The 16,227-nt window shown below is 39.0% G+C and overlaps 1 protein-coding gene across 1 annotated transcript in view; it reads left to right on the top strand.

The window, feature by feature from the left end:
* The window catches only part of PEX7 (peroxisomal biogenesis factor 7), an 86,554-nt gene extending 73,966 nt beyond the window's left edge, over positions 1-12,588 (top strand). Inside the window, exon 10 of the mRNA XM_047770110.1 lies at positions 12,094-12,588. Within this exon, the coding sequence (XP_047626066.1) occupies positions 12,094-12,162 (69 nt within the window). The 3' untranslated portion in view covers positions 12,163-12,588. The remainder of the gene's footprint in view (positions 1-12,093) is intronic.
* Positions 12,589-16,227: the final 3,639 nt, after the last annotated feature.

Raw genomic sequence — 16,227 nt, 5'->3', positions numbered from 1 at the left:
TATTATTGAGGATGTTCTATCGCAAGTCTTATTTGATCCATCAATGATAAATTTTTATTATAAACTCCTTATTGAGCGGCTTTGTTTCTTTAACATCCTTGGATCTACTGTAAAACCTAGCCCCATACTTTGCACATAGGAAATGGTGAAATACTTGTTTAATACAGTTGCTCTCAAGCATTTCATGATGATGTCTTGATCTATATACCATAACTGTATTCAGAAATTAATAGGCTATATTGATAGGTAATAAATTTCTATTCAGCTTTTCAAGAATGCCTCATTATATGTTTTAAAGAAATTGACACATTAGGGCAGTAGCAAGAAATTCATATTTCTAATGAGTATGTCTGTTTTCAAAACTTAGAAATATTGTGTTGTTAAAAGTAAAATTGAAATGACTAAAAATAGAAATTATATGGAGTCTTATCCTATGAGTTATTTTTCATTACCCTAGAAGATAGCAGCTTTGAAAAATAATAGCGGAAAAGATTGATCCTCTTCAAATTTTGCGTTAAAGAAAGAAATAAAAAACATTTTGCCAAACCATTTTCCTGTAATATTGATAATTTTCACTTTGAGTTTTATTGAGAAGTTTTACGTTTTGATCTCAGATTAAGGAAATTTAGAGGCCATAAGGATGAAATGTACTACAAAGGGGGCTTACAAGTTAAAAAATAAATTTTCCACTTGAATGTCCTTGGGCAGGAAATGTAGAGCCTGGAGGCTCCTACCCTGTGGTGTCCACATACACACTCACCAAGAGGGGAGAGGGCCAGACAAGATAGGCCTTGGCAGCCAGCCTCCAAGAAAGCCTAGACAGGAATCAAACAGGAGTCAGAAAAAAGCCTCTTTCAAAAGATTAAGTTTCATCAGGGGACTTATAATGCAATTTAGTTGCCTTTAAGCTAGAACTTATAGTTCTTCACTTATTCATTCTTTTGTTGTTGTTGAAGTATAGTTAATTTACACTATTGTGTTAGTTTCAGGTGTCTAGCATAGTGTTCAGTGTTTTTGCACATTATATTCCACTATACGTTATTACGAGATAATGAGTATAATTCCCTTTGCTATAGAGTATATCCTTGTTTATCTATTTTATACATAGTAGTTTTTTTTTCTCTGAAACTGCCTTTATTTTTTTTTGACTTTTTCTTTTTTTCTTTTTTTTTTTAAATTACTCAAATGAATTTATCACATCTGTAGTTGTATAATGATCATCACAATCCAATTTCACAGGATTTCCATCCCACAGCCCAAGCACACCCTCCCATCCCCCAAAACTGTCTCCTCTGGAGACCATAAGTTTTTCAATGTCTGTGAGTCAACATCTGTTCTGCAAAGAAGTTCAGTCTGTCCTTTTTACATAGTAGTTTTTATCTGTTAATCCCATACTCCAAATTTATCCCTCCTCCCTTCCCTCTCCCCTTTGGTAACCACATGTTTGCTTCTATCCCTGAGAATTTGTTTCTATTTTACATGTGCATCCTTATGTAGTATTTTTTAGATTCTAAATGTAAGCGATTTCATAATGATATTTGTCTTTCTCTGGTCTTCATTTATTCTTATTTATTCCACTGCCTAGAACACTTCCCTTATCTCCATTGTGTCCTGGCCCCACAAACAATAACAAAGGCTCTCGAGCTAAGGCATGCTTCTCCTTTAAGCCACAGCTCTTGAAAGCATCTGTTCTCACATTTGGTTATGGTGACCCCTTCCTTCCACTGGCCCCTATAATTCCTCTGTCATTGTCCACATCACTCTGTACTGTGTGTATTTACTTACCCATCTCTCTGCTGGACTCCAGATCTGTAGGGACAGGGACCAGGACCATCTTTTTACCATAGTATCTTCAGCATATTTCTGACACAAAAGAGGTGCTCAGTAAGTGTTGAATAGATGGATGAATATAAGTATATTTGTATATGTGGATATTTTAGGGAGCTTTGTAATACAGAGGAATATTTAACTAATAGGATGTAAAAGAAATCTCCCCACAAAACCTCTAAATAATATAGGCGTGCCTCGGAGATATTGCAGGTTTGGTTCCAGACCACAGCAGTAAGGTGAACATCTCAATAAAGTGAGTCATACATATATTTTGGCTTCCTGGTACATATAAAAGTTTTATTTCCACTATACTGTAGTCTATTAAGTGTATAAAGCATTATACCTAAAAAATGTATATGCTTCAATATAATAAATACTTTATTACTAGAAAATGCTATCATCTTAGCTTTCAGTGCATGGTAATCATTTTGCTGGTGGAGGGTCTTGCCTCAGTGTTGATAGCTGTTGATCAGGGTGGTGGTTGCTGAAGGTTGGGGTGGCTGTGGCAGTTTCTTAAAATAAAGCAACAATGACGTTTGATTGACTCTTCCTTTCACAAACAATTTCTCATAGCTGGCAATACTGTTGGATAGCATTTTTACTCAGAGTAGAACTTCCTTCAAAATCGAAGTCAGTCCTTTAAACCCTGCTGCTGCTTTATGAACTAAGCTTACATAATATTCTAAATCCCTTGTTGCCATTTCAACAGTCTTCACAGCATCTTCAACAAGGGGTAGATCCTATCTAAAGAAACCATTTTTCTTTGCTCATCCATAGAAGCAGCTCCTCATCCATTAAAGTTTTGTAATGAAGTTGCAACAATTCACTCACATCTTCAGGCTCTACTTCTAATTACAGTTCTCTTGCTATTTCCACCACATCTGCTGTTACTTCCTCCACTAGTCTTAAACTCCCAAAATCATCCATGAGGGCTGGAATCGATTTCTTCCACACTCCTGTTCATGTTAATATTTTGACCTCTTCCCATGAATCATGGACGTTCCTAATGGCTTCTGGAACAGTGAATCCTTTCCAGGAGGTTTTCAATTGACTTTGCCCAGATCCATCAGACGAATCACCGTAGCAGCCTTATGAAATGTATTTTTTAAATAATAATACTTGAAAGTCAAAATTACTCTTTGATCCATCGGCTGCAGAATGGATATTGTGTTAACAGACATAAAAACGTGAGTTTCATTTTGCATTTCCAGCAGAGCTCTTGGGTGACCAGGTACATTGCTAATGAGCAGTAATATCTTGAAAGGAGTTTTTTGTTTGGTTGGTTGCTTTTTGTTTTTCTGAGCAGTAGGTCTCAACAGTAGGCTTAAAATACTCGGTAACCATGTGGTAAACAGATGTGCTGTCATCCAGGCTTTGTTGTTCCATTTGTAGAGCACAAGCAGGGTAGATTTAGCATTATTCTTAAGGTCCCCAGGGTTTTTGGAATGGTGAACGAGCACTGGCTTCAACTTTGGGTCACCAGCTACATTATTCCCAACAAGAGAGTCATCCTGTCCTTTGAAGCTTTGAAGCCAGGTATTGACCCCTCCTCTCTTGCTCTGAAAGTCCAAGATGGCATCTTCTTCCAGTAGAAACCTCTTTGGTAGTCTACACTGAAAATTCACTGTTTAGCATAGCCATCTTCATGTTCTTAGATCTTCTGGATAACTGGCTGCAGCTTCTACATCAGCACCCTCTGCTTAACCCTCTGCTTCAACTTTTATGTTAGGGAGATGGCTTCTTTCCTTAAACCTCATGAACCAACCTCTGATCCTGCAAACTTTTCCTCTGCAGCTTCCTTGCCTCTCTCATTTCTTCCTTGCTGTGGATTAGCCTTTGGCTTAAGGGAATGTTGTGACTGGTTTGATCTTCTATCCAGACCACTAAAACTTTCTCCATATCAGCGGTATCACTTGTGTACTCATCGGAGTGGCATTCTTAATTTCCTTCAAGGACTCTTTTTTTGCTTTCACAGCTTGGCTAACTGGCAAAAGAGGCCTTACCTTTTGGCCTCTCTTGGCATTTGATGTGCCTTTCTCACCAAGCTTAGTCATTTCTAGCTTTTGATTTGAAGTTAGAGACATGTGCCTTTTCCTTTCATTTGGACACTTAGAGGCCATTGTAGGGTTATTAATTGGCTTAATTTTAATATTGCCGTTTCTCAGGGAATAGGGGGGCCTGAGGAAGGGAGCAAGATGAGGCAAACAGCTAATTGGTGGAGCAGTCAGAGCACTTACAACATTTACTGATGAGTAAGTTTTTTATCTCATGTGCGCAGCCATGATACCTCCAAAACAATTTCAGTCAAAATGTCAAAAATCACTGATTAAGATCACCATAATAAGAATTCCCATTGTGGCACAACAGAAATGAATCCAACTAGGAACCATGATGTTGCAGGTTCGGTCCCTAGCCTCGCTGCATGGGTTAAGGATCTGGCGTTGCCGTGAGCCGTGGTGTGGAGTGCAGGCACGGCTTAGATCCCATGTTGGTGTGGCTGTGGTATAGGCCAGCAGCTGTAGCTCCGATTAGACTCCTAGCCTGAGAACCTCCATATGCCTCGGGTGCAGCCCTAAAAAGCAAAAAAAAAAAAAAACCGTAACAAATGTCATAGACTTGCTCCATGTGGGGTTGCTACAGACCTTCAATTTATTTTATAAAAAATGCAGTATCTTCAAAGTGCAATAAAGCATATCACAATGAAACAAGCTATACCTGTATTCACAGCACTCAAAAATCCCCTTTACCCCTCCAAGTCCCATAAAACCTGTTGGCTTTACCCATCTCTGACCTCTCACCTGATTAGGTGCTTGTTACCATGTATGAGGCTCCTCTTAACAAAATCTTTAGAGGAGGAAAGCCACTGCTCATAGATTCATTTATCTGTTCATTTATTCAGCAAGCATTTACTAAAGGTTTACTGTATACAAAACACAAGGAATACAGGTTTGATCAAGACACATAATCACTGGCTCTAAAAGTACTATTTAGGTTTAGTTGTACAGAAGTGTTTGCATCCATATGTGAACAATGTTGAAAAACAGAAAGCAGCTTACCTGGAGTGGTTTCTTTCTCTCCTATGATCCTTAGTTATCATAGAGCATAGATCCTAACTTACTGTGCAGGTGTTGTCATGTGCTCGGCTCTGATGCCGGAAACATTTTGCTCCATTTGTTCCCTTTAGACCAGATTTTTTTTAAAATTTGTGTTTACTTTATTTGGCCCTATGGGTTTAATCTGTAAACCATTTTAGCCCATTTAGAACTCAACAGGATGCACATGTCAAATAAAATAAGTGAAACAAGAATATTGTCATTAACCATATTTTAAATGAGTAATAAAATTTTCTGCTATGTCTACGTAGAAATTCTGGTTTATGTAGAACAAGATCAGGAAACTGCATAAACTTTTAGTTTAGGAATGCTTCAAGTAGGGCTAGTGTTTTTCTTTAAACATGTCATGTTTCTTCTTTCTTAGTCCTCCCAGCTTACTGTCTTCTTACCACATATCAACCTACCAGATCTGAAACTTAGATACTAAATAAAAAAGTGAAAGTAGGTGTTTTCCATTGTATTAGTGGAAAATTAATCTCTTCTTCTCAAGAAAGGAACTTTTTCTTTAGAAAAATATTTGAATATTATTAAATTTCGAATTTCTTTTAAGTCAATAACAAAAATTGCCTGCACATAAAGTACTCCCAAAGAACTCCAGGTTAGTGTACAGGATGAAAGGCCAGTCAGCCCTCTATACCGTCTCCCTCAGTAGATTTAACCAACTGGGGATTGAATATTAGCAGGGGAGGGAGAACTTCCAGAATGTTCCAAAAAGCGAAACTTGATTTGCCATGCACTAACAACTTTTTCTGTAGCATTTACATTGTATTAGGTATTATGAGTAATTTAGAGATGATTTAAAAGGATTATGTAGGTTATATGAAAATCCTATGTCGTTTTAATACTATAGCATCCTTGTATGTCGGTGTTTGGAGGAGATCCTGGAACCAATCCCCCACAATTACTGAAGGAGGACTGTGTATTCGAGGTTCTGTGTCACAATTTCTTAATTCTGGCTGCATATTAGAACCTTCCCTGGGTCATTATAATACTCAGCTGGAGAATGCTCTGGATAAACATTTGGAGGGCTAGAGGTTGAGAATCTGAAATGATTAATTTTCTCCCCCCTCCCTGCAAAGTGTATACACACAAAAAATGCTGCACTTATGGACTTTCCAGAGCCCATCTGTGGAACTTGATTTAAAGACCCCAGGATGTAGATCAGCCCTAGGTGATGCTAGTGAAACAACTTGAGATACCCAGGACTTACCTTGAGAACCAGTGCTGTGAGGATGGGAACCAGTCACTCACCTGTGGCTTAACAAGCCCCCTGGGTGATTCTAATGCAGGCCAAAGCTTGAGAACCACTGCCCAATAGAATGCCTCCAGGAAACTACATGCTTTTGGCTTGAGGGTTGAGAAGTTTATTTAAAAAAAAAAAAAAAAACAAAAAACAGCCATATGAAGAATGACTTTGTATCTCTTGCAAGTCCACTCTTTTGGCATTAGATGATGTTTGTAATGGAGGTATATTATATATTCTCTTATAGTCAAGTGCTAGGAAAAACTTCATCTCCTCTGATGAACTGGTAGTTTTACAATGATATTTGTAATATAATATCTTATTGTTTGCCTTTTACACTTTTGTTGCCAGAAGATGTAGATAGAGTTTAATTTCATACCCAGTTTTAGCAATTATTCTTATCCTTTTTTTCTAGTATAATTATCTTCCCCCCCCATTTCATATTTTTTCTTTTAATGAAATGGCTTTTCTGTGGCCATCTTAAAGGATAATTTTCAAAACGGCAATCGTGGCTCTCATACAAACATAGCATGAACACATGTCAAAGATTTTACCATTAGCTCAAAGGAACCAAAGAACAGATACATATAGGCAATTTCTGAATGTGGAAATGAATTTACTAATAGGTACAAAACTGGTTCAGTATCCACAGGGCAATAACATTTAATGATTAGAATCATTTCTTATGGGATAAGATGTGGCTTCATTTGCATCGCCACAGGACAGCCTTCACTTGCAACTTTAATGGACGAGAATCATTTGATTACTATCAGTTTTCTATAACTTTAGAGTTGTAAATTAATCCAGTCCAAGACAGTGAAAGGCAGAGACCCCTACAGAGTCAGGTAACCCAGTGGGGCTGGCCCGAGGATAGTGCCAGCATTCCACTGAAAGAACACCCAGCTGTCTTTGCAGATTGCAATCCTTCATTGTTTTTCCTGACAGCAAGGCAGTGGACAAAGAAGTGAGTCATATAGGAAACAGAGAAAGAGGATCTTCAGTAGATGAGAAAGGAGATATCCTGTTATCTTATTCTCTGTCCTGAGCCTGGCCTTGAAGAAGTCCTTGTGGCCAGGGTGCATTTCTGGGGATGGAAGGGAAAGATGGCTTTGTCATGGAGAAACAGGATGGGAGCTGGGAAAGATTCTTTGCCATGTTGGAGAAGCTAAAGAATGAGTGGATCTCATCCTGGAAAGTAGATTATTTATTTTTAAGTTATTTACTTTACCTATTTATTTTTTGTTCTTTTCATTAACCCTGATTTTTAGCAAAGTCTAAAAGATATCTTTCAGGCTGCCATCAGGTAGTATGGAACATTAAGAAAAAGCCCAGTGTTTACCCTCAGTCATAGAATTAAATGGGAAGTGGTGCCGTTGGGGCCTTGATAGTAATTAATGAAAGCCTCCCTCGACCCCCAGGGGACCAAATGGTCACTTTTCCTTATCAGGAAGTCTCTACAGTGCCTGCCTTGGAAAATCTGAAGCCTCATTGTTAGCTTAGTAGCTTTTTTCCTTACCTTATTATATTTTTTTAATTGTAAGCTTTTTAAAACTTAAAGCACTAGATGGATTTAATTGGTTAATGGAGAAATAGTGTTTGCATTAATTTGAATCCATCTGTTCATAATTCGGTATCATTGCAACCTTAGGTTTTTCTCATGTTACCAATTAATTTAGTATTAGTGTTAAGAATATTTGCTGATTCAGTAGCCCTGACATTTGTTAGTTAAGTTCTGAATAATTTAAGAAGCTGGATTGAAGAGTGCTGAATAAGGATGCAGAGACATAATTTACAGGTACCTTATACCAGAAGCCTACGTGTTATTATTCTGATTGTCTTCTCCATAATAGTTGACACTTAACATACAGAAAGGCCCAGCACTTGAAAAAAATTTGCATAGATGAGATAGGTAAATTCATATAATGATCTTTGTGTCCCGTGACATAAAAACTTAAAACTGCAGGATTAGGCAGATAATGAGCGTCAGTTGGCTTTTTGTGAGGCACTGTTTTCAGTGGACAGACTCAACAAACAGATTTAGGTTCTGGTTCCGCTCTGCTGCTGTAGTGTGAAGAAACAGTTAATCGCTGCAGACTTAATCTATAAAATGCATTCTTCGAGCTAACCTTTATTAAGTCATTGTTATGCTATAGCAAGACACTGTTCCCTTGAAGAGCTGAAGACACACCTGTCAATAAATAAGTACACTTGATTATTGTAGGTGCTGTGAATGGCTTCCTAGAGGAGGTAATGCTTAAACAGATTCTTTCAAAAAGGTATCGCCTCCAGGCAGAACAAGGCAAGGGGCAGAGGGAAGGGGAGGGAGAGTTATTCAGGGGAGGGGATCAGTGAGAGGACAAGAGCACAGGGGCATGAACAAGATGCCTGGATTGAGTGTGTGAACCTGGTGCAATGAGAAATGAGGAAGGACGTAGCAACCCAACTGAAGAGTTTGGTCTTTAATACTTAAAAAGTTTGACCAAAAAGTCTCTAAGGCCTTCTCTAGCTTGGATTCTGATCTAAGATGTTAGTGAATGATAAGGAGTTAATATGTTCTGACTAATCTGAGCAGTTCCTGTGGTCTGTAATGAAGCCAAGTAATTAGATTGACCAAGACTGTGAGTTGTTCCCTTATGTAACTTTTGGTCTTTGCACCCGAGTCTCTTGCTACTTCATCTTTCATGTTACTGTCTACATTTTTTTCATTACTTATTTTTTATTGTGGAAAATTTCAAATGTATACAAAGTAAACAATAGGATAATGTACTTTCATTACCCAGCTTCAACAATTATTAGCATTCTTGTATTTTTTCCTGAACTCATGTCCCACTCCCTCATTCAATAATAATAATTATTATTATCATTATTCTTCCCATTTCTAGATTTCATTTACATAGATTGAAATGTGCAAATCTTAGATATGTTTTGACAGATACACCTGTGTAATCTACATCCCATTGCAATACAAAATATTTGCATCTTCCTGCAAAATTCTCTTTTACCCCTTTCCAGACTCTCCCTAGCCCCACCCCCCCAACTGAAAAGACAAAACCATTGCCCTAATTTTGTTTTTTCCTTAGATTAGTTTAGCCTGTATGCACTTTTGTGTTTCCAGCTTCCTTCACTCCACTTACTGTGAGATGCACCCATGTTGCTGTACCCTCAGTTTCTTCCACTGTATTGCTCAGCAACATTCCATCAGATGAATTTACTATAATTCGTTATCCATTCTTTTGTTTGTCTTTTGGTTGTTCCCAGTTTTGTGCTATTGTGAATGAAGCTGCTGTATACAACCTTGTATATGTTGCTTTGTAAAAGTGTTTTCATTTCTTTTGGAAAACTCTCTAGGAGTAGAATCACTTGGTTTATGTTTAACTTTATAAGAAACGGCCAGTTTACTAGAGTGGTTGTCCCAGTAAGGTAGGAGAGTTACAGCTGCTCTGCATCCCTGCTAGCATTTGATATTGCCTATCTTTAATTTTAGCCATTCTCATGAGTATGCAGTGGTATCTCATTGTGGTTTTTATTTGTATTTCCTTGATGCCTAATGACAGTGAACATTTTTTTCATGTGCTTATTGGTTCTTCATACATATTTTTTATCTATTAATAAAGTCTTTTGCCCATTTTTTATTTGGGTTGTCCTTTTATTATTGAGTCATAGTAGTTCTTTATGTATTCTGAAGACAGATTCTTTGCCAGATGTATGTTTTATGAATATTTGTTATTGAGTCGAACTTACCTGATTTTTATGGTTGTAGCTTTCTGTGTCTTGTTTAAGAAATCTTTACTTAGGAGTTCTCATTGTGGCTCAGTGGAAATGAACCCGAGTAGTATCCATGAGGATGCGGGTTCAATCTCTGGCCTCCATGAGCTATGGTGTAGGTCGCAGATGTGGCTTGGATCCCACTTTGCTGTGGCTGTGGTGTAATGTAGGTTGGCAGCTGCAGCTCTAATTTGACCTCTAGCCTGAAAATTTCCAATGCTGCAGGTGCTGCCCTAAAAAGGAAAGAAAGAAAGGAGAAATCTGTACTTACCTTCAGATGGAGAATATATTCGCCTGTGTTTTAATTCTAAAGCTTTATCCTTTGCTTTTATATTTAGGTCTATAGTTGATCCATCTCAGATGAACTTTTTTATTGTGTGAAGTTGGGGTTGAGTTCATTTTTTTTCATGTGGACATGCGGTTCTAGATTAATTTGTCGAAAAGAATTTTCTTTCCCTATTGGATTGTTTTGGTACAGTTCATTAACAAGGATTGTCCAAGTGTGAGGTCTGTTCCTGAGCTCTGTTCTGTTCCTTTTATCTATTTGTATATCCTTATACCAATATTATATTTTCTTGGCTACTGTAGTTTTATGTCTTGAGTCAGATAATGTAAGTAGTACAACTTTGCTATTCTTTTTCAAGGTTCTTTTGGCTATTCTAGGTCCTCTGCATTTCCATATAAACTCGAAAAATCACCTTGTCCATTTTTACAAAAAGTCTGCTGGGATTATGAATTACTTATAAGTTATTTGGGAGGGAATTAACTTCTTAAAAATATTGAACCTATGAACATGGTATATTTTCCATTTATTTGAGCCTTCCCCAATTTCTCTCAGCAGTGTTTTAGTGTGGATGTTTTATGTATCTTTCCTTAAATGTGTTACTAAGTATTTTGTTATTTGATGCTATTGTAAATGAATTTTTAAAAATTTTTTTTTTGTCTTTTTGCCATTTCTAGGGCCGCTCCCTCGGCATATGGAGGTCCCCAGGCTAGGGGTCTAATCGGAGCAGTAGCTGCCAGCCTACGCCAGAGCCACAGCAACTCGGGATCCGAGCCGCGTCTGCAACCTACACCACAGCTCACGGCAACGCCCGATCGTTAACCCACTGAGCAAGGGCAGGGATTGAACCCACAACCTCATGGTTCCTAGTTGGATTCATTAACCACTGCACCACAATGGGAACTCCCTTAAATATGTTTTGATTTTTTGGCTAGTATACAGAAATACAGTGGATTTTATACAATAGTCTTATACCCCGAGACATTGCTACACTCACTCACCAAATTTTTGACACATAGTTCCTGAGCACCATGAACTGTCCTCCCTTCATGTCTTTATATGACTTTTTAGACTTGAATGTGCTGGTCACCCCTGTCTGCCCCTAAAGAGGGCCAGTGTGAACGCCACAGCATTTGTGAAACCTTCTGACACCGTCCCCGGTGGACTCACATAGTCCCTCCTGTGAGAGTCTCTATTAGAGCACTTTCCACTTTGGGTTTTGAGTGAGACTTTCTTTGAAGGCAAAGTCTGTACTCGATCTTCTTTCTCTATCCCCACAGTAGCTAGTATGGTGCCTTGATTCACAATTTAGGAACTTATCTTTTCAGCATTTATCTCAGGGCCTATAGGGAATTATGTAGCTCTGGCGGCAAAGCCTTACAGGCCACTTCAGTCAGTTGGAAGCAACCTTGGAAGTGTGTCTTAAAAAGGGAAAATAGACCTTTTATCAAAAATGTACCCAGGGAGTTCCCGTTGTGGCTCCGTGGTTAACAAATCCGACTAGGAACCATGAGGTTGTGGATTCCATCCCTGGCCTCTCTCAGTGGGTTAAGGATCCGGTGTTGCTGTGAGCTGTGCTGTAGGTTGCAGGCGAGGCTTGGATCTGGCGTTGCTGCAGCTGTGGCATAGGGAGGGTGGCTACAGCTCCAATTCGACCCCCAAACTGGGAACCTCCATATGCCATGGGAGCGGCCCTAGAAAAGACCAAAAGCAAAAACAAAAAAAACTAAAATGTATCCATGCGTTCTTCCTGTTTAAAGATATGTTCATGGGTGCATGATCTAAATGACTTAGGCTTTCGCTGCCAATTTTGAATGTTTGTAGATTTTGTTTCTTCTTACTTCCGTTTTGTTTTCTAGGTGGCTGACTGTGCTTGGGATGAAACAATAAAGATATATGATCCTGTTTGTCTTACCATGCCTGCTTGAGATAAACTGCTCCATTCAGAAACAAAGGATATTGGCCAAAGAACTGCTTAACAGGAAATAAATTATTGATATCGTAGATTTTATGCTTTTATATACAATTGAGATTTCAAATCTTAAAATTTATTCTGGAATCAGTTTTGAGGCAGCTGATAAAGACTTTGGTCACTACTTAAGCCTGGTACAGAAGCCATATTTCTTAACATTCTAAGGAATAAATGATCTTATGGTATATCTTATATATACCTATTATGGTATAGCTTATATATATCTATTAAAATGTAACCTCTCTATTATAAAATGGATTAAAATATGAGATCTGTAGATTATATTGAAAGTGACATATTTCATTTTTAATTTGTCATTTTTGTTGTAAAATATAATCACTGCTGTTGGTAAAAATCACAATAAACTGGTATCTCTTCTTGATCATTTATGATTCTATGACACCCCCAGCAAGGTTGCTTTCTCTAGTATAGTATATACGAATATGAATACAGATGTGAACACAGTACTATATAATATAGATTTATCCGTGGTTCAGTAATAGGGCCCTATAATCACTGATCTATTCAGCAGTTATTTATTGAGCATCTACTACATGCTTGACACGCAGAATGAATGAGATTTTCTCAAGGACTGCTATCTGTCATGTTTTAAGAACATGGATGCTGAGAGTTAAGAACTTAAATGTTTTTTATATTTATTCAAATATTTTTAGATATTATACTCCTGATCCTATATTTCTCTCTTTCTGTGTATCTACTATCAAATTTCTTTAAAAAAAACCAGTCGCTGGACAAAATGCCTTAGGTCCTACTAAGGTTTCAAGCAATTGCACTTGAAGGTAGGTAATGAAAGCACTAATGCTGTAAACCCGCCTCATTACCTCCCTAACTCTTGAAAAATCTCTAGGTGCTGATGACCTGTAAAAAAAAAAAAAAAGTTAAAAGGGAAAAATTAGTAAAATAGACAACTTTGCGTAACATTTATATTTTTATATAATATTAAAATGTGTTATAAAGGGTAGACATTGTCTTTAAATTTGTAACAAGTTTTTGAGAATTTTTATTTTTATTTTTCTTTAACCATGCTCATGGCATGCATGGTTAAAGAAAAGTTCCCAGGCCAGGGATCAAACCCATGCCAGAGCAGTGACCCAAGCCACTGTAGTGACAATGCCGGATACTTAACCAGCACCACCACAGAACTCCACATTTTTGAGAATGTATAATGACCAAAATATACTTGTAATAATCAGAAAAAAATAAAATATATGTAAATTGTGTAATTTACATATTTCCTGTTTACTTGTTATGGAAAGAAAATTTAAGATAGCTTACAAAATACAAAATCAAGACCACAACAAAGAACAAAAGGAGACATAAAATGGAGCCAAGAGTAGGCTTGAAAATCCATGCCTTCAAGACCTAGAAAGTTGCTACTGGCAGCATAAATGGGAAGTCTGGTCAAGTACACAATTCAGTGCCCAAGGATAAGAGCAAGGACATCATCCTACTCCCAGGCTTGGCCCTGGCACCATGCCTGGCACATAGAAAGTGTTCCATGAATGTTTGTCAAGTGAATGAATGGTCTCACAGCAAGTGTAAGTCTTTTTAGTTCTTAGACCAATCAGTGCTAATTGTTTTTAAGAGGCCACCATAAAGAGGACACCGCTTCGCATGAATATCTTATAAAGAGCAAGGAGCTCAAACACATCCTTTAAGCTGTCACGATGATGAGACCGGTTCACAGAGCAGGTTCGTGTTGCTTCCCTTTATAAGAACTATGAACTGGAGTTCCCGTCGTGGCGCAGTGGTTAACGAATCCGACTAGGAACCATGAGGTTGTGGGTTCGGTCCCTGCCCTTGCTCAGTGGGTTAAGGATCCGGCGTTGCCGTGAGCTGTGGTGTAGGTTGCAGACGCGGCTCGGATCCTGCCAGCGGCTACAGCTCCGATCAGACCCCTAGCCTGGGAACCTCCACATGCCGCGGAAGCGGCCCAAAGAAATAGCAAAAAAAAAGAACTATGAACTGTCACACCACGTGCAGTTCAATAAAAGCAGGTTCACAGCCAGTGCTGTCTGTATCAGCGGAATTTATCACAGACCTTTTGGAATACCTAACCCAGATCATATTTACAATGAAATGAAATTATTTCTTTTCCTTTTAGGATGCAAAAGCTTTTATTAAAATAATCTATCATGAATCATTTGAAACAAATACTTGTGATTTAAAAACCAGCATCTCTCTTGATTTATTTTCCCTTCTGTTTGGAGGATGTTAGAGATGTTTAGAACACTAACTTCATAATACTTAACTCAGGTTCTTGGAGTCTCTCAATCTGAAAGAAGATGGGTGACCATTTATTTGGTGGGTTCCCTGAACTAGGATTGGCAAACTGGAAGGAAATGAGCTGGATTCTGTCCTGAAGGGGAATACTTAAGAATTTTGAATTCTTGGTAAATCACAACCAGGTCTAGGTTGGGAAAATCAGAATTTGTCTCCTGGATACTGAGTTCCTGGGTTTTATCCTGTCTGTGTCCCCAAGTTCCTCCTGTACCTGCCATGACAGCACAGCACTGAGGAGTGAAGGCAGGAAAGGGGAACTCAGGTCACTGAGCATCTTCTGTGATCTGGGTGCTACGTGAGCCGCTTTCTCTATCTTATCCTTCTTAATCTTTAAAATGTCCCTGCAAGGAAGCCCTTCCATTTTCCAGACAAGGAAATGAAGGCTCTCAGGAGTCATAATAGCCAGGAAGTATGGGGCTGGAATTTGAAATCTAATACGACTGGATCCAAACCCATGGTCCTGCCAGGTGGCCTGCTTTTCCAGGAATAACAGAAATTGGCCCATTGAGAAAAAAGATGTGGGACTCTCTGATGACTAGATCCCTAATCATCCCTGAGAGAGCTGACAGTATTGTGTTTCCAAGTCTAAAGAGCTAAGAAGCTGACCCTGGGTCTGGAGGGACCCTACCAAGTGTATCTCCCCCAGGGAGACCCAGGCTGAGAGCCCACTGTCCCTTCTGTCTTTGACACCTTTTTTTTTTCAAATGGCTGCACTCGTGGCACATGGATGTTACAGAGCCAGGGACTGAATCCCAGCCGCAGCTGTAAACTATACCGCCCCTGCAGGAACACAGGATCCTTTAACCCCCTGCATCTGGTGGGGATCAAACACGTGCACCCCCCTCCCCCTCCTCCAGCAACCTGAGCCACCGAAGTCGGTTTCTTAACCCACTGCACCACAAAAGGAACTTCTGCCTTTCGCACTTTTTAACTGTGTGTCTTAACTATAATTTGGCTCTTCCAGAAATGAACTCATTAATTTCTTACCTAACACACCTCTGCTTGAAAGAGATTATCCACTTATATGTTTCTGACTTCCATACTCACTACTCCCAAATCTTTGGCTTCCCCCACTTGGGTCTCCCACAGGCTTTGCACTAATTTTCTTCTAACCAGACTCCTCTTGCTCACTTAAACAGGCTCATCCTACACATGCTTTTCATCTGTTATCAATATCGTCCACCCAGGTGCTCAAGGTAAATGCCATCCTCGTTACTTTCCTTATTTCCACCTATCCACTCTGACACATCGAATGGATCACTAAGTCCTAGCCCTTTTACCCCTAAATACTTCTCCATTCTGTATCTTCCCCTCAATGCAACCACCAGTGCCCTAGTTCAAGCCGTCATTAGCTTTTCTCTGGACCATCACAGCAGCTTCCTAAATGATGTGTCTGTTTCGAGTTCTGTGGCCCTGGAGCCATCCTCCTCTACACAGCTGCCGGAGGCTGATCTGAAATGCAATCTGATTACATCAATTTCAGTGTAAAACCTTTCTCTGCTTATAGGACTGCCTACAGGAAAAAGTTCCTGCTCACTGACCAGGCAGCTAGGTCCTCTGGGGCTGGCCCTTGCCTCTCTCTGCAGCATTGCTTCTGTCCAGGTTGCCACGAACTTTGTATGGAGCAACAACAGCGTGCTCACAAACTTCCCCATGTAAATAATGCAGGTTTCCATTTCTATCTTAGCTCGAGCTAGTCCATGTGCCTGGATTGCCC

Source organism: Phacochoerus africanus, chromosome 2 (genome assembly GCF_016906955.1).
Source record: "Phacochoerus africanus isolate WHEZ1 chromosome 2, ROS_Pafr_v1, whole genome shotgun sequence".
NCBI classification, from domain to species: Eukaryota; Metazoa; Chordata; class Mammalia; order Artiodactyla; family Suidae; genus Phacochoerus; species Phacochoerus africanus.
This window is presented reverse-complemented; position numbering and strand designations above follow the sequence as displayed.